Genomic DNA, 23,733 nt, shown 5'->3' with positions numbered 1-23,733 from the left:
CCCCCATCCTGCCCTGCCCACGCCCTCGTCCCTGCTCCCTGCCCGAGACCCTCACGCGGTCACAGGGGTCGCCAGGGCGGACAGCAGCCCTGAGTACGCCTCCGGCGGACCGGGCCGGCGCCCCTCCCCCCCGGGGTGGGGGGCGGCGGATAGGGAGGAGGGTCCCACCTACCCGGACGGGCTGCGGCCAGGAGGCCGGAGGCCATCACTGGGGGGCTGGGGGCGGCGCGCTCCCCTCCACCTTCTGCGCCGCCTCCTTCTCGCCAGGCGCCGAGGCCTCCCCGGAGGGCTTCCCCGAGGGCTTCCCCGAGGGCTTCCGCGAGGGCTCGGTGACCGCCGCCATGGCCGCGCGGGCAGGCGTCTTGTGCGCCTTGGGCGCCTCCTTGAAGGCGTGGTAGCTCGCGGACAGCCACGGGGTCTCCGTGCCGTGCTTGCGGCCCACTGGGTAGGCCCCGATGGCCGCCAGGAGGCTGCGGTGGTGCTCGGGGTCCAGCTCGGTGTAGTACATCTCCAGGGTCAGCGGGGTGCAGATCTTGTGCTGCGGAAGGGGGCCGGTCAGGGGCGGGGTGGGGGGGAGAGGTGTGGTTGCTGCACCCCTGGGCTCGGGTGTGCAAAGTGGGGTGCGTTTTTTCTCAGTGGCATCAGCCGCGATGCGGGAGCCGCGTCCGTGGGCCACCCGCGGGCGGGCGGTCAGCTCTGGGCCTTCCCGTCCCTTCCCGTCCCTTTTGCTTTTGAGCAGTTCGGTCATACTGTAGACAGTGCCCCTAAATACACTGATTTCTGCCGTAATTTCAAGCCATCAGGGGTCGGCCTCCAATTCAGAACTGGAGGCTCCCCAGAGAGCCAGCCCTTCTCGGAACGCACCGGTGGCCGTGGCCTCCTCCCGAGTGAAGGGGAGGGGGCTCGGCGAGTGCCCCGCGGCCCGCCCCCACCCCGCGGGCCCCCGAGGGGATCCCAGTGAGTGAGGGGCGGTAGCAGCCCGGTGCACCCCTGGAAGTACAGTGAGGGCTTGTGGCCTCTGTGGGGGGAGCGCTTCCCTCTAGGAAATCATGGGGAAAGGGGGAGGATTTATCTACTGAAAACTTAGAGTCTTGAACAAATACACTGAAAATGGTAAACGTCACCATAAGCAAAGCTGAGAGAAAAGAAACAAGGATGAGAAACACTTTCCAAGCATAGAGAAAACCTTAACATCCTGTGACATAGAAACATGCCACATGCAAGTGAGGGAGACTTCCCTCCACCTGGACCTCCTTCCTTACGCTTTACTTTTTAAATTACAGGAAGAGAAAACCTCTCGCTAAAACACCATTTCTTTTAATTTTTCTAAAGATAGGACTTGAATATACCTGGGAGGTGACGGGGCTTGAGGGCCTTTGCAGGTCACGTTCCCGCAGAGCTGAGAACGCCCCAGACCAACCCTCCTGGGGGTAGCTTGGGGGAGAGGAGGCGAGGCACCCCGTCCTTCCACAGGACACCCCCTGGGACCCTCCCTGGCACTCTGTCTGCAGGGCGCGACTGCCCTTCCCAGCCCCGGTGCCCAATCCACCGGCCTTACCCGAAGCAGGAAGCCATCGGGGCAGCTGAACTGGTCGTACCAGATGGCCTTGTACATGATCAGGAGGCAGCCCATGAGCGCCATGGTGAAGGCGATCATCCGCCCTGTGGGCATCTGGGGGGTGGGCAGGTGCGGAGAGGAGAGGTGGGGGGGTGAGGCTGCGCAGGGCCCGGGCCTCGAACCTCAGGGCCGGCGCCCATCGCGCACACAGCCCAGGGCTCACCGGCCTCTCAGAAAGGATGGGGAAAGGGGAAAGGGGCAGAGTTACTGCTGAGAAATGAAAGGCTTTAGAAATGGTACACTAAAACTTATCAAAAAGCCTCCATTAGTAAGCTGAAGAGCTAGAAGAGGAAGGGAAAACACATTTGTCAGAGACACAGCAGGAAAAGTGTGTCTCCATCACATACGGGAATCCCGCAGTCACCGAGGAAGAGACAAACGACCCACTTGGGAAAGGGCGCAGGGCGCGAACAGGCACTGCGTCTCCCGCCAGGAGCGCCTCTGAGGGCGGCGGCTGCCCTCACCCCATGTTACCGCAGCAGCGGGGAGGCTGGCAGGAGCCCGGTGCTGCCCAGGCCCGACCCCTACCTCTCATGGGGTGATTCCCTGTCTAGCTCTACTGAGAGCAGGACCCTGACCGAGGGCCCCCCGGCCCACCCAGCCCAGAGCCTGGGTTCCCATAGCTTGCAGCTGCCTCTCCACCTCCCCTGCCCTGACTCCCCACGGAACTGGCGGGGAGGGTTGGGTTACCCTGCCACGTGCATCCTCCGGGTGGCCACCGCCCAGCTTCTGGGCCTCCAGGTCGGAGAACTTTGTCGGCTGGTCCCCGGAGGACAGCTGGTATTCCGTCTGTGTCTTAATGACAACCTGTGGGAAGAAATAATGCAGGAGGACCCTGAACTAGGAGGGCTGGGAGGGAAAGGGGGCACGGGTCAGCTGCCCGCAGTGGTGTGGGTGCTAGTGGCAGGGCTCTAGTGGCTACAAGCTGACACCAAGGGAAGGGGACACTGGAAGTCGGCCAGAGCCGTGCCAGCCCAGGGCCTGGCCAGATGATGGAAAGAGCCCCTATGTCTGCTGGTTGCCTTCAGCTCTGAGGACACTAGCTGTCCCTGCCAGAAGCTTCCTCTTCGATGGCACCACAGCTTGGCCCCCTCCTCCAGGAAGCCCACCACTGAGCCTTCCCTTTGGGAACCAGGTCCAGAACGGTAGCAGGCATGGTCGAAGCCCACACAGATCGCTGGAGAACTGCCCTCGACTCATGGGAGCAATGCTGGGAAGTGCCCCCTGCCCTCGTCAGTGGCTGACTGACAGGGGCCTCAGGCTGAGACAACTCTCCGTGCCATTCACTCTCCAGAGCTCCGGTGGGGTCAGGCAGGGCTGTGCCTGAGCTGAGCTCTGCTTCTTACAAGTTCCTCCTGAGAGCTCCCCCTCCACCCTCCCCTTGCCCAAGGACCTCATCTCAGGCCGCAGTCCAAGAAAGAGCACGCCCAGCAGAGGAAGGGGGGTAGTTTTTGCGGCTGAGCCCCTGCTGGACAGCAGGCAAGCTGGGCACTGTCTGTGAGAGCATGTGAATCCTCACCACCACCCGTGGCCAGTTTTACCCTGGTTGCAGATGAGGAAAGGGCAGTTCTGGGTGGCGGGGGGAGCCGACCGGGTCACACAGCAGCCTCAGCCTGGCCCTTCCTCCGCTCGCTCAGCTGCCCCTTAGAGGAGGCCACACCTAAAGCCACCTCGCTAACGCCCATGTGTTTCCAGGGCAAGATGAGACAGGCCTCCACGCCGGCCCAGGCCCCTCACCTGGTCGGAGAACGCAGGTTGTAGCTGGCTGACGTCCAGGGGGCTGATGAGAGGGACGCTGTCCATGGTAGCCGCGTCCCCGGAGCCTGTCTTCCCCGAGAAGCTGCAGTTCAGCTTCACCATGGTGGATGGCAGTCCTCGTCCTGTCCAGAGGCAGACACAGGGTCACTGGCCACCGAACGGATGTCCACACCAGCTGGCTCTGGAGTGAGAGGGCCCCAGGCTGGCCCTGATGCTCCTCACGCCAGAGGTGGGTCGGGCCGTGGGCGGCCAGGCCAACCTCCCCAGGACAAACCGGGTGAGTCCAGCCACAGGATTCTAGTCCCTTCCTGCCCACTGGACTCCCTTTGGCCCCCACAGCCGTGCAGGCGATAGTGCCTCTGACTGGGACTGCCTGGCAGAGTCTTCCACTGGCCCACCTGCTCCAGGAGACATTCTAAGGGCAGCAACCAACAGAAAACAATCCCAGATAGAAGCCTGGAGAGTAGGGTGGCCAGACTTAGCAAATAAAAGTGCAGTACGCCAGGTTAAATCTGAATTTCAGATAAGCAACGGATGCTTTTGCTTTTTATGATATATCCATGTAATATGCAATACAGGGACATACTTATACTAAAAAGTATTGTCTATCTGAAATTCAAATTTAACTGGGTGTCCTACGTTTTATCTGGCAACCCTACTGGAGATGCAGGAAGTAACAAAGAGCTACAGAAAGAGGATGCTGGTGAACGAATCCAAGAGCGAACTGCACAGAGCATGGCAGTAATGGTGTACGTGGACGGGACCATCTGGGGAGCTGGACGCCCCGACAAGAACAGGAGTGGGGGGCAGGGAGGAGGGGGGAGGGACCTGCATGGCTTGGAGGAGCGCAAAGCTTCCCGGGGGAGGTCAAGATGGTTTCACTTCTAGGCTGACCGATAAGAGAAAAGGAACACAGCAAATGACTTGAAACTGAAAAAACAGAACCACAAAATATACTCAGTCAATCAAAAGGAGAAAGAAATGGTCCCATGTCCACTAAGAAATTAAATCTGTTGTTAAAATCTTCCAACAAAGAACTCCAGGCCCAGGCAGAATCACCCCTGGATTCTACCAATCACTTAAGGAGGAAATAATGCAAATTTCATACAAAACTCATCCAGAGGAAAGAACAAGGGAGCACACCCCAGCTTGTGAAGGCAGCACGACCTCTATCTCAGAACTCGGCAAGGACAACGAGACAGAAGACCTCGCAGGCCATGCTGCCCACCAACACCAGTGCCAAGGCCCCAGATAAAGTGCAAGCGTGTGGAATCCAGCAAGATATTAAAAGGCTGGCTGTATTCTGGAAATTTCACATCTGAAAAGCAATCATTATTTTCACCATGTGAACAGAATAAAGAAGAAAAATGATCTGATCAGTTTCAATAGTAGCTGAAAAAGTATCTGGTAAGAGTCAACATTTGTTTACTATTTAAAAAAATCTATTGGAATTCCCGGTGGTTAGGACTTCACGCTTTCACGGTCGAGGGCCCAGTTCAATCCCTGGTCTGGGAACTAAGATCGCACAAGCTGCGCGGCACAGCCAAAAAAAAAAAAAAAAGGGAGGGAGATACAAGGCCCTTTATTATCAGTTCTATAAATGATGGTGATTTATAGAGGTCCTAGCCAAGTCATAGGGCAGGAAAAAGAAGTAAGAGGTACAAAGCCTGGATGAGATTAGGTAAGACTCTCATTATTCACAGAGAAAGCATCTTGTGTGTGTAGAAAATCTAAAAGAATCTGCATATAAATTATACGGATTGGAAAGTGAGTTCAGCAGAGTTGATGGGTTTAAGGTATTCAGGAATCAATCCTGTTTCTACGTATCAGTGACAAAAAATTAAAACATAATTTGTTGAGAGATTCTACTTAAACAGTATCAGAAATATCCAATGCTCAGGAGCAGGTCTAAGAAGAGATTAGAAGGACCTCCCTGTGGAAAAACAGAGAAAACTTCTGTCAAGACATTATTGACTGGGACTTCCCTGGTGGTCCCATGGGTAAGGCTCCATGCTCCCAATGCAGGGGGCCCAGGTTTGATCCCTGGTTAGGGAACTAGATCCCGCATGTCTGCCACAACTAAGAAGCCTGCATGCCACAACTAAGACCCTGTGCAGCCTAAATAAATAAATATTTTTTAAAAAAAGACATTATTGACTGAGACCAAATAACTCCTAAATTCCTTAAATAAATGCGGAAAGATATGGTCATGGATTTTGGAAGTTTCCATGTTTAAAAACGTCATTTCCCTTCAAAGTGTAGCTATAAAATCAATAAATCCCAATCAAAATTCCAAGGTGAATTTTTTGTGTGAATTTTAAAAAAATATATCAATAGTTATGTATTTTTAAAATAAATTTATTTATTTTATTTTATTTTATTTATTTTTGGCTGCATTGGGTCTTTGTTGCTGCATGCGGGCTTTCTCTAGTTGCAACGAGCGGGGGCTATTCTCATTGCAGTGCATGGGCTTCCCGTTGCGGTGGCTTCTCTTGTTGTGGAGTACAGGCTCTAGGCACGCGGGCTTCAGTAGTTGTGGCACATGGGCTCAGTAGTTGCGGCACATGGGCTCAGTAGTTGTGGCACATGGGCTCAGTAGTTGCGGCACATGGGCTTAGTTGCTCCCTTCTGGGCATCAGCTCCACCACCGCCGGTGCTTGCCAGGCCCTCACTCAAACCCCGGCAGCCAGGCCCTGCTGTGGGTTCCGGTGCGGGCAGGCCAGGTGGGAACGCAGAGGGGGAGCCCCTGCCAGCGGCAGAGCCAGACAGACCTGCAGGACGTGTGGGAGGCGCTGGGCAGGGAGGCTCGGGGCGGCCACTGTGGGGAGGGCAGGAAGCCCCCGGCCCAGGCTGGGAGAGGGGCCGCCCCATCGTGGACTCACTCCCCAGGCGCCCGCGGAGGAGGGTTCCCTTAGGGTCTTGAGCCGGCGCCCTTCCCTGGATGTGCGCGCCTTGCCCGGGCCGTACAGACCGGCAAAGCGTCCCCACTCCCCACCCACCCCAGGCTGGGGCGGTGTGCTCTTCCTGAGGCGGGTCGAGGCCTGGCCGGGGCTCGGGCCGGTAGATGACGTCCGGGTACCTGGGCACCTGCCCCAGACGGGCGGGTCATCTGTCATTCTCCGCTCGTACAGCGCTTATATGACGTCCACGCTCCACGAGGCAGAGATGGGCAAGGAGCCATCAACATATAAATAAAAAAAGGTCGGGCGATCCAGTGCGAAGAAGAAAATAGAGATGAAAGCCGCCGCCGAGAGGGGGCCGCAGAGGGGGCGGGGGGAACGACCGGGGACTGCAGGGGAGGGCTGTGCGAGGTGGGGACAGCAAGCGCCCCGGCCTTGAGGGGAGCTTGGCGAGGGGTTGGGGAGGGTGCCATCCAGGGGCAGGGACCTGGGGGCCTTCACGCAGCAGACGCCCCGCGACTCTCAAACCCAACCTGCGGTTTACAGACAGGAGCCGGGAGGGGCAGAGGGGGCGCAGCCCCCACCCCCGCAAACCTGTCAATCTCAGCTTGGTGGCCGCGCGCCCTGGAAGGCGGAAGGCCGAGGTCTCCCCCTCCTCCCCCGCAGGAGGCCCCTACCCAAACGAGCTCCGCCTCTGGGTTCCCTTTAAGCCAAACGTAAGCTCCAACTCCTCTGCCTCTGCATGACGTCCACGTTACATCATCTTGGGTTTCCATGGCAACAGAGACAGGCAGGCAATGACACGTCTTCTTGAAGAAAAGAAGACCTGGGGGCCCAACGGACCCTCTGCGTCTGGCTCCAGGCGCCTTGCTCCAGGCAGAATGCTGGGGTAGGGGCTGGGCTGCATCTGGCAACCCCCCCCCCCCCCCCGCAAAATTCCTTTCCCTGCCTGAGTCATGCAGACCCTCTGGGCAGGCAGGCTGGGCTCATTCACACGACAGACACATAGCTCCGTGGAATGGGAGGGGTCTTCCCTACTCCTCCCGCCGGCCCCCTCCCTCCACCCTGCGCTGTAATTGTGCCTTCGACAGCGGATCAGCTGCTCCCCGCTCGCCGCAGGCTGCTGGGCTGGGGTGTGGGGCGGTGTACGTCTCCTCTACGAGGCCTGGGGAGGGGGCACAGGTTGAGCAGTGAGGCGGCGCTGAGGCTGCGATGCGTGGCTGGACGGGAGGGCACGGACCCTCAGCTGAAAGCCTTCAGGAAGCGCGGCTGCAGGTCGCGTCACAGACTCGCTTTCACACATACGCCACCCTGCGATGCTGCGTCACTAGGAGGTACGCACCGGCGCCTGCATGTGCGGGCGGGCACGAGCGTCCTGTGCGCATCGGGCGTGCGTGTGACAACGGAGCGCGGGGGGCCTGCGCACTTTGCCGAACCCCGCGAGGCCCCCGCCCCCGCGCCGCCCCTTCCAGGCCCAGCCGCAACGCCCACCCAGGTGCGCTCCCACCCGTTGCCCTGCAGGCCGATGGGGGGGTTTGACTGCCGGTTCAAGGGCAGCTGGACTGCAGGCGCCAGCCCAGCCCTGAGAGGCCCAGGCGAGCGGGGCAGGTGGTGGAGGCGCAGGTCTGCCCCCCGCCTCAGCGTCCCAAGTACCAGCCACCTGTGGCTCCGCACCGAGAGCCCGCGGCAGGCGGTTCTGGACAAATGCCCGCTCCCCGCTTCTTGGCCACGTCCCGCCTGCCACGCAGCCTCACTCCCCTCCGCCACCACCGTGCCGTTGCCGGCAGCGCTTCGTGATCTGGTCCGTCGGAAGCCCCTTCTGCCTCCCCCACTCCCTCAGGTAGCGCTGAACCAGTCCTGGAACTGGCACCCCTTCCCCACCTCGGGACGCCCAGCTCCCACTGGCTCTCTCAGACCTGCAGAGGTGGAGCTGGCTCGCGGGGAGGGGGCTGCAGTCACCACGGGACGGGGGGAGCTGATGTCCAGCAGTCCCGCCCCCACCCGAGCCGCCCCTCGGGGGGGCCTGAGGACAACCTCCTGCGCTCGGGTCAGCAGAGACCCCCGGGGAGGACCCCTGCCCGGCCGGCCACCAACGGGTCAGCCGCAGTTCCCCCCGCCCGCCACTCTCCCACCCCTGCACACGCCCCTCGCACATCCGTGCACACACACCAGTACACCTGCGACCCCCGCACACCCACCACGCACACCCGCGCAACGCACGCGCACACCCTCCCCCCAGCCCCGCTCCGCAAGGACAAATGTGGAAATGGCTCACAGGCGGCTCCAACGGGCAGCTGCAGCAGGACGCGGTCGCAGGACAAGGATGCGGAGGAAGGATGCGGTTCCAGACGCTTCTCAGCTGGGGCGCGGCGGGGGAGGGGCCGAGCCCCAGACCGAGGCTGCCCTTGTTGCCAGGGAGATGCAGGCTGGAGGAGGGGAGCACTGCGTCTGCCGCCGCTGCCCCCCTCCCACGCGTGCCCGTAGGAGCTGCGCTGCCCCCCCTCCACCTGTCACTGGCTTAGACACGCACACCACATCCACCCACGGCACACATCTCTCACACACACCATTCACACGCTGCACACACATATACATACACCTCACACACTCACACCACCGCACTGCAGGCGGGGGGGGGGGGGGGAGCGGGGGAGGGGACGGACACCCTGGCCAGCATCCTCCCCCAGGGATGTCCAGGCTCCTAGGCACCACGTTGTCGGGCGCGCAGACTTGCCCTCTTGCCCCCTTTGGGCCGCTTGGTTCAGGCACAGCTGGGTTGGGCCCCCACCCGCCCAGAGGGCCTCCTCCTCGCGTCTCTGCGTCCAAAGCCCCGACTGTCCGCTTTCCGAGGACAAGCCCGTGGCTCCCGGTAGCCGCTGTGGCCCAGGGCCTGCACAGCGCCGGGCATAGAGCAGCCGCCGCGCAGTCGCGTGGTCCGAGCGAGCAGGTGAGCGGGGGCCGTGGTCTCAGGACCCCGGGGCTCAGCCCAGCAGGGTCGGGGCTCCACACCTGGGCTCACAGCTGGCAGAGGAGCGATGGCGCGGCTGTGTCACGCCTTTTTGCTGTTGACTAGTGCCCCGTGGTGCGGATGTGTCCCGTTTGATCTATTCAGTTGCCAGGCTCTGGACTGTTTGTCCCAGGTGTGTCTACTGTTGACAGCGTTGCTGCCAACGTTCTTGGACTAGTGTTTGTGTGGACACAGGGCTTTCATTTCTCTTGGGCAGGTACCTAGGAGTGGAATTGCTGGGTCGTATGGTAGTTTACACGTAGTTTTTAAAGAAAATGTCTTAACTTTTTTCCAAAGTGGCTGCAGCATTTCACATTCCCACCAGCGGTGCAGAGGGGCTTGGCTTCACCCCCACCTGCCCTCGCCCTGGACGCGTGTTACTGTCTCTCCTTTTTACTGCAGCCGTCTGTATTCGCTCGCTAGGGCTGCCATAACTAAGTACCACAGACCGGGTGGCTTAAACAACAGGAATTATTTCCTTGTGATTCTGGAGGTTGGAAGTCAGACATCAAGGTGTCGGCAGGGTTGGTTTCCTCTGGGCCCCTCTCCTTGCCTTATAGAGGCCGGCTTCTCCCTGTGTCTTCAGATGGCCTTTCCTCTGTGTGTATCTGTGTCCTAATCTCCTTTTCCTTTTTTTTTTTAAGCTTTTTAAAAATAATTAAATAAATAAATAATTCATTATTGGCTGTGTTGGGTCTTTGTTGCTGCGTGCGGGCTTTCTCTAGTTGTGGCAAGCGGGGGCTACTCTTCGCTGTGGAGCACGGGCTCTAGGCACGTGGGCTTCAGTAGTTGTGACTCGCGGGCTCTAGAGCACAGGCTCAGTAGTTGTGGAGCACAGGGTTAGCTGCTCTGCAGCATGTGGGATCTTCCCCGACGAGGGCTCGAACCCATGTCCCCTGCATTGGCAGGCGGATTCTTAACCACTGCGCCACCAGGAAAGTCCCTAATCTCCTTTTCTTATAAGGACACTAGTCAGAATGGATTAAGGCCACCCATATGACTTCATTTTAACTTAATTATCTCTTTAAAGACCATATTTCCACATCCTGTCACATGCTGAGGTCCTGAGGGTTTGGGCTTCTACGTATGAATTTTGGGAGGAAACAATTCTGCTCATAACGCTGACCTCATACCCACTAGTAGGATGAGTGATATCTCACTGTGGTTTGAATCTGCATCCCTAATAACTAATGATGCTAATGTCAACAAAAATTAATCAGTAGTCCATCTAAAGAAGAAATAGAGAATTTTATTCAAGGCAACCTGAGGATTATAACTCAGAAAACTCTGAGGACTGTTCAGCTTGCTAGAAGTTGAAGGCACAGCTCTATACATTTTCAAGACAAAGGATTATTCATCAAAATGACCCTGACATTTTATGTAAAGTTCACCGAAAATACACACTCCAGCTCTACATGTATGAATCGAGTGCAGGTCACCACGACCCTAACAGAACTAGGAAAAGAAGGAAGGAGGAAAAAAAAAATGATCTTTTTGGTGAGGCAGACATTCTTGCTCTTGAGGAGGGCCCAGGGCAGGGAGTATGGTCTGCTTAAATTTTCTTGTCTTGTCTTAAAAACATACATTTTATTCCATCCTTAACTATACATCTCTTCGTGGGTTTCTTAGCCACCTGTATATCTTTGGTGAAATGTTTGTTTAAACGTTCTGAACATCTTTCAGTTGGGTTGTTTGTCTTGTCGTTACTGAGTTGTTAAAACTCTTCATATATTCTGGATACAAGTCCTTCAGCAGGTAGAAGATTTGCAAATGGTCTCCCCCAGTCTGTGACTTGTCTTTTCACTTTCTTGATAGTCTCTTTTGAAGTGCAAAAGTCTGTAGTTTTGATGAAGTCCAAGGAATCAATTTTCTCTTTTATGTGTCTTTTATGTGCTTTTGGTGTTGTGTTAAGAACTGACCCAAGGCCATGAATATTTTCTCATTTTTTCTTCCAGTGGTTTTGTAATTTTAACTTTTACGTTTAAGCCTATGATGCATTTTGAGGTAGCTTGTGTGTACGATGTAAGTTATAGGTCTAAGTTATTATTATTTTTTGCATATGGATATCCAGTTGTTTCAGCACCTTTTGTTAAAATCACTAATCTTTTCATGTTAAGTTGTCTTGACATCTTTGTCAAAAGCCAGTTGTCCATACATATGTGGGTTTATTTCTGGACGCTTAATTCTGTTTCACTGATGTGTGTCTCAATCCTTATGCCTACAGTATATCTTTTACCAGTGGGGCTTTGTAGCAAGTTTTGAAGTGGCGTAGTGTATCTGTTCTAATTTTGTCCTTTTAGAAATTATTTTAGCTCTTCTGAGTCCTTCGCATTTTCATAGGATCAACTTGCCTATTTCTACAGAGTTCTGCTAGAAATTTGATAGGAATTGCATCAAATCTATAGATTAATTCTGGGAGAATCACCATCTTGACGAAGACTTGAGTCTTCTAATACGTGAAGAAAGAATATCTCTCCATTTATTTAGATCTGTGATCTTCCTCAGCCCAAGTCTTGTGCTTCTTTTGTTAAATTTATTCCTAAGTATTTTATTACTTTCAATACTACTATGAATGAAAAATTCTTCCTAATTTCATTTCAAGCTGTTCATTTCTAGTATACAAAAACAATTGATTTTTGTATATTGATCTTATATCCTGAGATCTTACTAAACTCTAAGTATGGGATCCTATCATCTGTAAATAAAGACAGCTATTTTTCCATTCCAATTCAAGCATGATTTTTTCTTTGTCCTGCCTTGTTGTGCAGGCTGGACTCTCCAGCACAATGTTGAACAGCAGGGTGAGTGTGGACGGTGAAGTCCCCTCCCCATCTGAAGGTGAGAGTTGGTGGTCTTTCACTACTGAATATTATCACCACTGTAGGTTTTTCTGTACGTGCCCTTTTACCAGGTTTAGAAAGTTCCCTTCTACTTCTACTTTTTTGAAAGTTTTTTTTTTTAAATCATCAATGCATATTGGCTTCCTGAAAAAGAATTGCAGATTCTTTTTGTGTCTATTAAAATGATCATTTCTTTGTCTTTCATGTTATCTATATAGTATAGTACATTAATTATCTTTTTGAATATTAAACCAACATTGCATTCCTGGGATAAATTCTTTTTTATGTGTTGCTGGATTTCGCTGGTATTTTTTAAATCTCATTAATAGTTTTTTAATATGATTTTTAAAATTTTATTTATTTATTTATTTTTGGCCACGCTGGGTCTTCCTTGCTGCGTGCGTGCTTTCTCTAGTTGCAGCGAGCAGGGGCTACTCTTCATTGCGGTGCGTGGGCTTCTCATTGCGGTGGCTTTTCTTGTTGTGGAGCACGGGCTCCAGGCACGCGGCCCCCGTAACTGTGGCCCGCGGGCTCCAGAGCGCAGGCTCAGTAGTTGTGGCGCAGGGGCTCTGCGGCACGCGGGAACCTCCCAGACCAGGGCTTGAACCCTTGTCCCCTGCATTGGCAGGCGGACTCCCAACCACTGCGCCACCAGGGAAGACCTCGCTGGTATTTTTTATTAAGGATTTTTGTGTCAATGTTCAGGAGGAATGCTGGTCTGTATATAGCTTTCTTTCCCCTGTAATGTCTTTATCTACCTTTGGAGTCAGGAGGTGCTCTCACCTCCTCTACAGGTTGTGAACGGTTATTTTTGCTGTTATTCCTTCTCAAGCATTGTCTGCAGGCCTACGGTGTTTCTGATAAGAAGTCAGCTTTAATCGTGTTGCTGGTTCTCTGCGCAGAAGGAGTAGTTTTTCTCTTGCTACTTTCAAGATTTCCTCTTTATCTTTGGGTTTTAAAGTTTAACTGTGGGCTTCCCTGGTGGCACAGTGGTTAAGAATCCGCCTGCCAATGCAGGGGACGCGGTTTCGAGCCCTGGTCTGGGAAGATCCCACATGCCACTGAGCAACTTAGCCCATGTGCCACAACTACTGAGCCCGTGCTCTAGAGCCCTCGAGCCACAACTACTGAAGCCCGCGCGCCTAGAGCCTGTGCTCAGCAACAAAGAGAAGCCACCGCAATGAGAAGCTTGCGCACAGCATCGAAGAGTAGCCCCCGCTGGCCGCAACTAGAGAAACTCGGCACGCAGCAACGAAGACCCAACACAGCCAAAAATAAATAAATAAAATAAATTAATTTAAAAAAATAAAGTTTAACTGTGATACATCTTTGTTTTTATCCTATTTGGGGCTCATTGAGCTTATTGGGGTCTGTAGATAAATGCTTTTCATCAAATTTGGAATGGTTTTTGCCATTATTTATTGAAATATTTTTTCTGTCCCTCTCTTTCCTCTACTTCTGGGACTCCATGTATGTGGGTGTATGGTGTGTGCCTGTGTGTGGTGTGTGTGCACGTGTGTGGTGTGTATGCATGTGTGTGTTGTTGTCTCACAGGCCTCTGGGCCACCAGGGAAGTCCTTGTGATGCTTTTCATTTTTCTTTTTTTTCTCTTCCTTCAGGTTGGATAATTTCTATTTATGTCTTTAAGCGTTGATCTAACTTAAAGGTATATACTTAAATATGTCTTCTATTAAGCCCTCTAGTAAATTTTTTATTTTAGTTATTGTTTTTCAATTCCAGAATTTCCATTTGATTCTTTTAAAAATGTTGTTTATTGAGATTTATTTATTTAAATCACTTTCATCATATTTTCCTTTAACTCTACACATGGCTTCCATTAATTTTTTGTTCTCTAAGTCCAATACCTGGGTCCACTAAGAACAGTTTCTATTACCTGCTTTTCTCTGGCATATTGGTCACACTTTTCCTGTTTCTTTGCCTGTCTTGTAATTTTTGGTTGAAAAATACATGTTTTAATTGGCTCATCATTTGTAACAAATATACTAACCAATGTCAGCTAATAGGAGGGGAAATGGGGATGGGAGAGGGTATTATGGGAACTCTGATTTTCTGCTTAATTTTTCTCTAACCCTGAAATTGCTTAAAAATAAAGTCTATCAGGGGACTTCCCTGGTGGCCCAGTGGTTAAGAATCTGCCTTCCAAGGCAGGTGACATGGGTTTGATCCCTGATTGGAGAACTAAGTTCCCACATGCCGTGGGGCAACTAGGTCTGGGCGCTCTAGAGCCCGCGCGCCACAACGGCAGATCCCACGTGCTGCAACAAATATCCCAGGTGCCGCAACTAAGACCTGACACAGACAAATAGATAAATAAATATTTAAAAAAAAAAGTCTATTAACCAAAAAAACTAGATGTCTTAGATTATATTTTGAAACAACTATGGATTATGATATTTTCCCCTGAGGGTAGTGGTTAGCTGTTTAGCAATTTCCTGGACTAAATCTGAGGACTGTTTCCTTGTGGTGTGTGGCACTGATCTCTCTCTGCCAGGGTAATAGATAAACGACAAAGACCCTTCCTCTTAGGACGTTATTTTCAATGATACTTGTTAGTGGTACAAGGACCAGAATTAGAAAAAAATACAGACTAGATCCTATGTGTCCAGTGACAATAAATGGGTGATCAAAGGGTTGTCCTCTGTTTCATATTAGTGTCAGTAGGTGCCCTACAAGTACTCAGATAAACATTGGCTAAGGGGTCGGAATGTTATACATCGTTGTTTTGTTGTATGAAGTATTGGGACAATTGATAAAAATAGGATTGAGAAGATGAAGGACAGTATGCTTCCTGTTTGTTGTGAATGGATCATACAATTGTGTTTGCAAATAAGGAGTATCATTCTGGCTTAATGTGGGGGGCTGTGTTGAGGGGGTTAGGAGGAGTATAATGGTCTGGGTCCCCTAGAAGTTCAGATGAGACTAGTACCAGCATTAGTGAGATTAGAAATAGGAACAAGGCATACCAGATATCTTTAATTGTGTAGTGTGGATGAAACGGGATTTTGTTCATATCAGATGAGATCCTTGTTGGATTATTAGAGCCTGTTTCGTGAGGAGTAATGGGTGAAGAGCTACTAAAGCTGCAGTAATCAATGAATGGGAGGATAAAGTGGAAGGTGAAGAACAGGGGAAAGGGTGGCTTTATCCACTGAGAATCCTCCTCAGCTGCATTTGACTAGGTTAGTGCCAATGTAAGGAATTGCTGGAAGGAGATTTGTAATGTAATGTAACTCACCGCAACTAGAGAAAGCCCGTGACAGCAACGAAGACCCAACACAGCCAAAAATAAATAAATAAATAAATAAATTTATTAAAAAAAAAAAAGCTATTTAGCCTCATGATAAGACGTAACCTGTAAATGCTGTGGCTATTACTTTAAATAGCAGGATGATTCCAGTGTTTCATGTTTCTAGGAAGGTGTAAGATCCATAATATAGACCTCTCCCAACATGGGTAAATAAGCAAACAAAGAATATGGAAGCTCCATTTCCATTAAGTATCGGATAATTCATCCATAGTCTCCATCTTGGTAGATATGGGCTATGGACAAGAAGGCAGTTATTGATACATGATACATGATAATGTATTGCTAGGAATAACCCTGTTAAGATATGTAAAATTAAACAAATGGCAAGCAGGGAACCAAATTTCATCATGATGAGATATTTGATGGAGCTGGTAGATCAATAAATGAATCGTTAACAGTTTTGATTAATGGGTAGGTTTTTCTAATGTTGGTCATTAGTGGGGTTTTTTAAATTTATTTATTTATTTATTTATTTTTGGCTTCATTGGGTCTTTGTTGCTGTGCGTGGGCTTTAGTTGTGGCGAGCGGGGGCTACTCTTCATTGCGGTGTGCAGACTTCTCATTGCGGTGGCTTCTCTTGCTGCGGAGCACAAGCTCTAGGCACGCGGGCTTCCGTAGTTGTAGCACGCAGGCTCAGTAGTTGTGGCGCACGGGCTTAGTTGCTCCGTGGCATGTGGGATCTTCCTGGAGCAGGGCTCGAACCCATGTCGCCTGCACTGGCAGGCAGATTCTTACCCACTGTGCCACCAGAGAAGCCCCGGTCATTAGTGTTTATATAGTTGAAAGACGATGATTTTCATGGCATTGGCCATGGTTACATTCCACATAAGAATAATCATGACATACGTTGTATTTATTTTAAGTACATTTTGGTAGTTAGTTTTGAAGGTTTTCCTTCAAAAGCTTCACTTACTTATGGTGGGCTTGGGTTGATTGTGAGTGGTTGAATTGGTTGTGGTATTGTAATAAGTTTTGGTGGGTCATCTTTGAGCTTAATGGTTTTTAAGTTTATTTAGGGGGACTGTTGTTAGTTTTTGGTTATACAACAGCTGTGCCTACGGAGCAGCAGCCTGAGGTTTGTGTGTCTAACAAAACTGTCTTAGGGCTATTTCTTTTGGGGTTGATAATGGGGCTTGCAGTGATCCTTTTGCTTAAAAAGATGAGGAGCAGGGATTGTGTTTAAGTTTAATGGGATGGGAATTGAATAATTTATGCTACAGGAGATTCCGACTTTTTAGTGAGGAAGCTACAGGAACGGCTGTGTGGTATAGTTACGGTGTTTGACTGGTGATTGTTACGGGTTGGTCACTGCTTATTGGTGTTCTGGTTATGATGGAGATTACCCGTGGACATTACATAGGGTTTTACTTAAGTGTAACGAGGAAGGAGAGCAAATGTAATTTAACTGGGCCTATACGTGTTTGCCGTAGGCTGTGAATAATAGCTTTGGAGCATATACAGAGCGTGGCTTTGAAGAACGCACGTGTGAAGGCATGGAGGCGTGCTAGTCAGGGTTTCTGCTGTCGGTAGTTAGTACTACGAGGCCTAGTTGACTTGAGAGGGGTATGTGCTCTGAGGCAGTGGTGAATGTATTGACCCCTATCAGGCTGATGGTGATGCTGGATCCTGAGAACGGTGGCGTTACTGCACCCGAGCAAGGGCGCTTGTCCCCTCGGAGCAGAAAGCAACTCTGGACAGCAGGCGTTTGCAGCAAAGAAAGGGTTTATTTGCAGGCTTTAAACAAGGGCACGAGAGACAAGCCTCAGATCCACTCAGACCAGCTCAGATAAGCCTCCGACCAACTTGGTCTTTGAGTTAGGGGAGTTTTTAAAATGGGGAACAAAGAAAGAGGCTGGGATTCATCATCGTTTTGTGACATTTCTGTGACATTTCTGAATCTCGTTTCAGGAGTCAGGCTGTCTCTGGTTTACATTCTCAGGCCAGGCGGTCCATGGCTGGGGGGGGGTCTGTGAGCTCATCTTGCCCTGGAGAAACAACCTGAGTTTGTACATTAACCATGATGTCTACAAGGCAACTTTAGTACATTAGCGATGTTATCAACAGCAGCCATCTTAGTCACCTGACTCTGGTTGATTAGTGTTCAGTTAGCACAGGATTGAGGTCAGAGGGAACAAGAAAGGGAATAAAGTTTTGGGTGGAGAGATGAATCATGAACTCAGTAAGGGAACTCGGTTTTAGGGGGACTTGGTGTCACTACTACAAATAATTCTCTAATTAAGCTGATGGTTGGGGGCAGGGCTATGTTTGTAAGCCTTGCTAATAGTCGACATTGCCATTAGTGGAAGAAATGTTTAGGCCATGGGCTAAAATTATGGTACAGCTGTGAATACGTTTGTGATTTGAATGTGCCAAGCAAAATAGTATAGATGATGTGAGGCCATGAGCAGTTCTAAGCCCCTGCGACATCAAGGTGTCCGTGTAAGAGCAGCTACGCTGCCATTGTGGCCCGTGGAGGAGCAGCGGTGAGTGACTTTCCGTCTGTTTGGCGCACGTGGGTTGAGCTGTTATAATTATTCCTCATTAGGATGATGTAAGGATTGGATCTGCTCTGTGGCTTTAAGGGGTTTGGGAGTTTGAGTGCTGCGGCTGCAGGAACCGTAGATCCCGGCGTCTGGGGCTTCCTACACCCGCCCTGCAGTCAGAGGTGTAACACGTAGAGGGGTGTTTTTACTGTAAAAGCTATTATATATGCTAATCGTATGAAAATATTGAATAGAGAGTCAGATGTTGCTTGGGTTCGGTACTGGATCATTAAAAAGTTTGGGGAACCTGTGATATTTCGGAGGAGTCCAGCAGCTGCGGCTGAGGACCCAGCGGGAAGGGTGGGCTGGGTCGCCCTCCGGCTTCCATCCAAGCAGTCAGCCCCGCTTGGGGTCCCATGCCCCCGGGTGACAGAGCCCAGGGCCTGGGTGGGGCGGAGGCTGTGCGAGTTCCAGCGTGTGGAGAGGTGGGGGCAGGTAGGGCTGCGTCAGGTGGCTGGAGCGGGCAGAAGTCAGGTCCTGGGGAGGGTCATTCATGTGACAGACAGGTGGAGTGGGGGCCGGCCCGGTGCACTCAGTCACATCGGCAGCCCAGGCAGGATCCCTGGCCCCGACCTCTGTCCAGACACGCCCACACGGGGGCCATAAAACCTCGAGAGAGGGCGGGGAGGAGGAGGACCAGACGTCTGGATCCCTGGGCCGCTGGCGAGCTGGGTCTGCAGCTGCAGGTCCCCCAGAGCGCCGTCTACACTGAGGAGGGGACCCCAGCATGAGGAGGTAATGCCCAGCGCCTGCAAACCCGGGTCCCCACCCAAACACCCCACTCACAGCTTTGCTGTGTGGTCACTTGGGTCCAGGAGCCCTGGACACAGGGGCCAGCCCCTGGGGTACCTGGGTCCCCAGCCCAGCCCGGTTTCAGGTGGGGGTCGGGGCTCTGTCTGCAAACCAGTGTCTGGCTGGTCCCCAGGAGCGCCGTCTCCTCCCGGGTGTTAGCGGCTTGGGGACACAGCTCTCCCTCCCGCGTCCTCCAGAATGATTGTGGCCCCTGGGCTCCCGCTCCAAAGGCCACCCCTGTGGCTCCTGAGAGACAGCACTGTCCCTTGGGGTCCCTTGACCCTGTGGAGAGTCACCCGGGAGCCCCTGGAAGCGGGTGGGAGCCACCAGGGCCAAAGAAGGCAGGTCTGTGACTGACGAAATGAAAGTGGGGGTCAAGACGCTGAGACGGGGCTGGAGGCTGGGGGGCGATGTGGGCGGGGCAGCTGGAGCCCAAGGGGTCGTCACCCCGGGAGCTGGGGTGTGAGGCCCGGGGAAGCACTGGGGCTCCTCCAGGACCCTGAGGTCAGAGGCCATTTCCCCTGAGGGGGTCTCCCTCCTCCCCCTCCACCTGTGGCAGGGGTGGGGGGCCCCTCCCCCTCTAAGCCAGAGCTCTCCCCGGCCCTCCTGTCCTGGGGGGTTCTCCTAGGGACCCCAGCGTGGACCAGAGGCGGGCTGATCAGTGACGTGGGGACCTCTTGGTGTCCAGAGCCTCTGTCTAGGGTCGGTGCCCAGGAGAGGCAGGGTAGCTGACCAGACTGGGCCGGTGCCCTGCAGTCCAGGGCAGGCCCCCGCCCTTTGCCCCCTTGGAGTGCAGGGGAACCTCCACCCCAAAGTGCTGAGTAACCCGGAGGAGCGAAGGTCTTTGTGGGGCTGAAATCGGGGCATCAGGCAGAAAGCCTTGATGGGCCGCCCCTCCCCCTCCCCCCAGCCACGTGCTCCCGGCCCCGCCCAGCTGCGGCGCAGAAACCTTCCTGCCCACGGGCTGCCGCTGCCCAGAGATAGATGCACTGGGGCGTGTCAAACATTCCGAGTTTATTTAAGCAAAACTCAGTTCAAATCGGGCGGCATCCAATCTAGCAGATAGAAAGGAGCCCCAGGGAGCTGTACAGAGTGAAAGACTTCTACAGGCCGGGTGGTGGCGGGGCGGTGAACAAGGAAGTTCCTGTAAGCGAGGGGCTCTGGTTGTGGTCGGGTCACCTTCCTTCAGGGGAAGGCAGGGCCGCGAGTGCCGCCTGGCGGTTCCAGATTGTCTGGCTCAGGATTCCATCCCGGGGAGGGGAGGGGAGGGCCTGGGCCCACCCATCCCACCCCACCCCACCCCACCCCACCCTGTACTGAGGTCTCAGTTTGGTGATGAAAGCTCAACTCAGCAACTCCGCTGGGGGCCTGTTGTCTTGTATTTTAATAACGCAAAAGACACCGGGCACATGCACACCACACATGCACACGCTACGCACACCCACACCACACACACGGCAATGCACACGCACAGGCACACGCGGGCACCCTAACCCCACACCACGCGTCCCCGCTGCAGTCAGCCCCGGCCGTCCTCTGCTCTCCCGACCCGGCTTGTCTTGGGTGAGGCCTCCTCACTGCTGAGTCCCTTGGTCACCTTCTGTCCTGTGTATCCCTCCACATCTCCTGCCTTCGGCCATTGCTCCTCGGACCCCCTGCTTGGGCTGGGTCCTCGACCTCCCTGAGGTCAGACTGGACGTGCCCAGGCGGAGCACCCCATCTTTCCCGCCCCTCCTGGGCTTCCCGCCCAGGTAACGGCCCCGGCGTCCACCCACGGCTCTGGGACAGAGCGGAGTGCCACCTGCCTCTGAGGAGCCACGGGCACAGCCTCAGGGGTGCCGCGGGCTTGAGTGCCTGCCAGCTGAGCCCCAAGCCCGTGCCCCATCAGTGCCACAGCCCCACTGCGCCAGGCCCCGACGGTGCGGCCGGCACAGGCTGCGGAGCCAGAGGCAACGCTGGGACCACCAGATCCACGCGGTAACCCGGGCCTGCAGGGTGGGGTCCGAGGGCCCGGGAGCAGGTGTGGGCCTGTGGAGGCCCCGTCTCTGTGCCTGCGTGGCCTGCTCTGCGACGTGGGGGACAGCAAACCACCTGTGGACCTGATCACCACCCGGCCCTTGGCCGCCCTGGCTGGACCATCGCCGGCCACGCCAGGCGTCATGTCTGGAGGTCGCGGGGCAGAGGCGGAGCCTCGCCCTCTCTCACTCTCCCCCCTGGTCCCCCAGGCTCCTCCTGATCACCAGCCTGGGGGCTGCGTTTCTGCTGGAGGCGGGCTCAGCATGGAGCCCCCAGGTATGTGCGGCTCCTCGCCCAGCCACCCCTCGGCTTCCGCCCTCAGCCCCACCAGCAGCGGGTGGAGAAAGGCACCGGCCGGCCTAGGGCAGGGAAGGCGTGGCACCCATGGGACTGCAGGTCCTGCGCACCGGGCAGGCCCGTGGGCACTGGGGGACCCTCAGGAGGAGGGGAGCGGCCCCTCTGCGGGGTCTGATGGACAGGTCTCGACGACCCCAGGTGAGCCAGGTGGAGGAGGGGGCCTGATGACACTCACCTGTGCTGCGAAGCCCAGGGCACCTCCACGTGCCGGGCTGCCCAGGGGCCAGGACCGTGCTGGGGCCGTGTTCTTCACCAGCCCTGGGTCCGGGCCACTCAGCCCTACTCCCCGGGAGTGCCAGGTGAAGGGGGAGACACAGGAAGACCGGCACAGCTGTCCCACAGCTGCCGGGCACTGGTCACTGGGCTGGGTCACCCGTTTCATTTGCTCCCCTGTCCCCACTGGCCCCGCAAGGAAGTACGGGCAGAGGAGCTGGCCCCCCTTCCTCAGGCCACCAGGGGACAGGTGGTGCAAGTATAGACCCCATGCTGTCCCCAAGTCTCCCCAGAAACCACACGGCCTCCAGCCAGTCCCCAGAGGAGGACCCTTGGAGGACCGTACTGTGCCTCACCTGCGACCTCTCTCTCCCAGGTCCTCGTCCAGACCAAAGGCAAAGTCGGGGCTGAGCAGGGCACAGAGGAGTGAGTGCCCCCGGCAGCCTCTCGCGCCTTCCCCCGCTGTGCCCCCTTTGGGCCTTCCCTGAGCTGGGGGCCTTCGTGGATGGAGGGGGGGTCCTGTCCAGCAGCTTTGGGGAGGGGAGGCACCGGAGCCCCTGAGATCCGTGAGCGACCGAGCAGAGCGCAGGGCCTGGAGGATCCAGTCCCCCCCTCCTGCCCCGCCCAGCTCCCCTGCTCCCCTGTAGCCTCCAGGGTGGCTCCCGCCCGGGGTGGCCGAGGCAGCGGACTGAGCCAGCCGTGCCCCCTTCCCGCACCCACGTGAGACGGCCGGCCAGGCGGGAGGACGCGGCATCGCCTGCAGACTGGGCTCCGCTGACCTCTGCACAGGAGGGGCCCCGGCCAAGCCCACGGAGCCTTCTCAAGGCCTCACCCTCGGGGACCTTCCCGGGCCCCACGCACATGAGGGGCGTCGTGGGGACGCCTGGTGCGCGGGTCTGGGTTGGGGGCGGGGCAGGGGTGCTGTCCTGGGGTCTCCCGCTGCGCACGGTGACCTGACCCGGACGCTCTTGCCCACAGGGCCTGGGGCGCCCGAGCGGTGGAGCCTCCGGAGAAGGACAGCCAGCTCATGGGGCTGTTCATGGCGCCAAAGCTCTTGGCCACCACCGGGGAGAAGCGGCCAGGTCAGGGCAGGCGCTGCCCCCTGGGGAGGGAGCTCGCAAGGGGCTGACGTGGACGAATAAAGCCTCGGGAGGGAAACTGAGGCCACACTTCCCTCTGTCTGTCCCTAGGTGCCGAGGCCCTGGCAGAGACCAAGGACACCCTGGGCCGTGTCCCAAGCCCCAGGGGGGGCCCTGAGCCTGACCATGACAGCCTGTACCACAACTGGCCCGAGGAGGCCCAGGGGGAGGCAAGGCCCTGGGCTCAGGTGCTGCCACCTCAGCAAGTGCTTCAAGGGCCAGAGGAGGACCGAGACCACATCTACCACCCCAAGGAAGACTCCTGGGAGCCTTGACCCCCCTCAACTGGAAAAAATAAACCCTGCAAAGAGGCGGAGGCCACACGTGTCTTCAAGAACAGTGATTGTGGGCCCCGTCTGCTCTGTCTGGGAGAAGGGGGGGCCACAGGCTGGCCCCCGGGCAGCCCCAGGCTGACGCTTGGCTTCTGCACCCAGCGCCCATGCTCTGGGAGCCATCTGCTTCCCCCAGGCCTCCTCACGTGCTGGGGTGCGGACGGAGCTTCTCCGGGCTCCCCGCGGACAGGACCGGAGAATGGAAACAGGGAGCCCAGTCGCTGACTGCTCAGGGGGACGGGGGGACAAGCGGGCAGGTGCTCGGGGGGACGGGCAGGCAGGGGCACAGGTGACTGGGGCTGGACTTGGGCCCAGCCTTTCTGTCCTCATTTTCTGGGCAGTTGCTGGCGCTCTCTGAGGTGACCAGTCCTCTGGCACAGCCTGGCTCAGCAGGCCTGATGTCGCAGACGCAAGTATAGGGTCACTGGAATTTTCCACAAGTTGTACGTGTGCTGGGGTGTGTGCAAGTGCAGGCGGGGTTTCTGTGTGGCAATCGTGCTCCGGCATCGAGAGGGAAGCACTTGGGGCCTGAAACTTCCCCGCCGCCCAGACTGAGCCTGCTGGGGGCTAAGACAGAACGAGGCGCCCGGCTGCTCCAGAGACCGTGGGTCTGTCCTGGGGACCTCACGTGCCCTAGAGCTCCTATGTCACCCCACGAGTCCCAAGCTCCCGGGGGCCTCAAATGGCATCCTCACCCCCAGATGCGCTGCTCAGAGGCGTGCATGCCTCCCGGCTTCGTGGCCCCACAGACAGACACTCTGTTGCCCCCAGTACCAACGAGGAGACCGAGGCCCCGGCAGTGACCTGCTCAGACCCGAGGTCGATGGTGGCCACGGCCCTGGGCAGCCCAGGGTGGTGTTTGTGGCCAAGTCTCTCTCCAGCCCTGCTGG

General features: G+C 55.1%; 2 protein-coding genes across 2 annotated transcripts in view; one reads left to right on the top strand and one right to left on the bottom strand.

Moving 5' to 3' along the window:
- Nucleotides 1-205: 205 nt before the first annotated feature.
- The window catches only part of CALY (calcyon neuron specific vesicular protein), a 30,258-nt gene continuing 6,730 nt past the window's right edge, over nucleotides 206-23,733 (bottom strand). The window contains exons 2-5 of the mRNA XM_059900161.1: nucleotides 3,356-3,498; nucleotides 2,309-2,425; nucleotides 1,559-1,672; nucleotides 206-538 (exon numbers count right to left, since the gene is read on the bottom strand). Of these exons, the coding sequence (XP_059756144.1) occupies nucleotides 206-538; nucleotides 1,559-1,672; nucleotides 2,309-2,425; nucleotides 3,356-3,498 (707 nt within the window). The remainder of the gene's footprint in view (nucleotides 539-1,558; nucleotides 1,673-2,308; nucleotides 2,426-3,355; nucleotides 3,499-23,733) is intronic.
- PRAP1 (proline rich acidic protein 1) lies at nucleotides 18,605-22,832 on the top strand. Its single transcript, XM_059900162.1, has 5 exons — nucleotides 18,605-18,729; nucleotides 21,012-21,078; nucleotides 21,749-21,798; nucleotides 22,351-22,454; nucleotides 22,563-22,832. The coding sequence occupies exons 1-5, from the start codon at nucleotides 18,722-18,724 to the stop codon at nucleotides 22,784-22,786; spliced, it is 453 nt and encodes a 150-aa protein (XP_059756145.1). The 5' UTR covers nucleotides 18,605-18,721; the 3' UTR covers nucleotides 22,787-22,832.

The sequence above is a fragment of the Balaenoptera ricei genome, chromosome 16 (assembly GCF_028023285.1).
Source record: "Balaenoptera ricei isolate mBalRic1 chromosome 16, mBalRic1.hap2, whole genome shotgun sequence".
NCBI classification, from domain to species: Eukaryota; Metazoa; Chordata; class Mammalia; order Artiodactyla; family Balaenopteridae; genus Balaenoptera; species Balaenoptera ricei.
The sequence above is the reverse complement of the archived record's forward strand: the minus strand, read 5'-3'. Positions and strand labels throughout refer to the sequence as shown.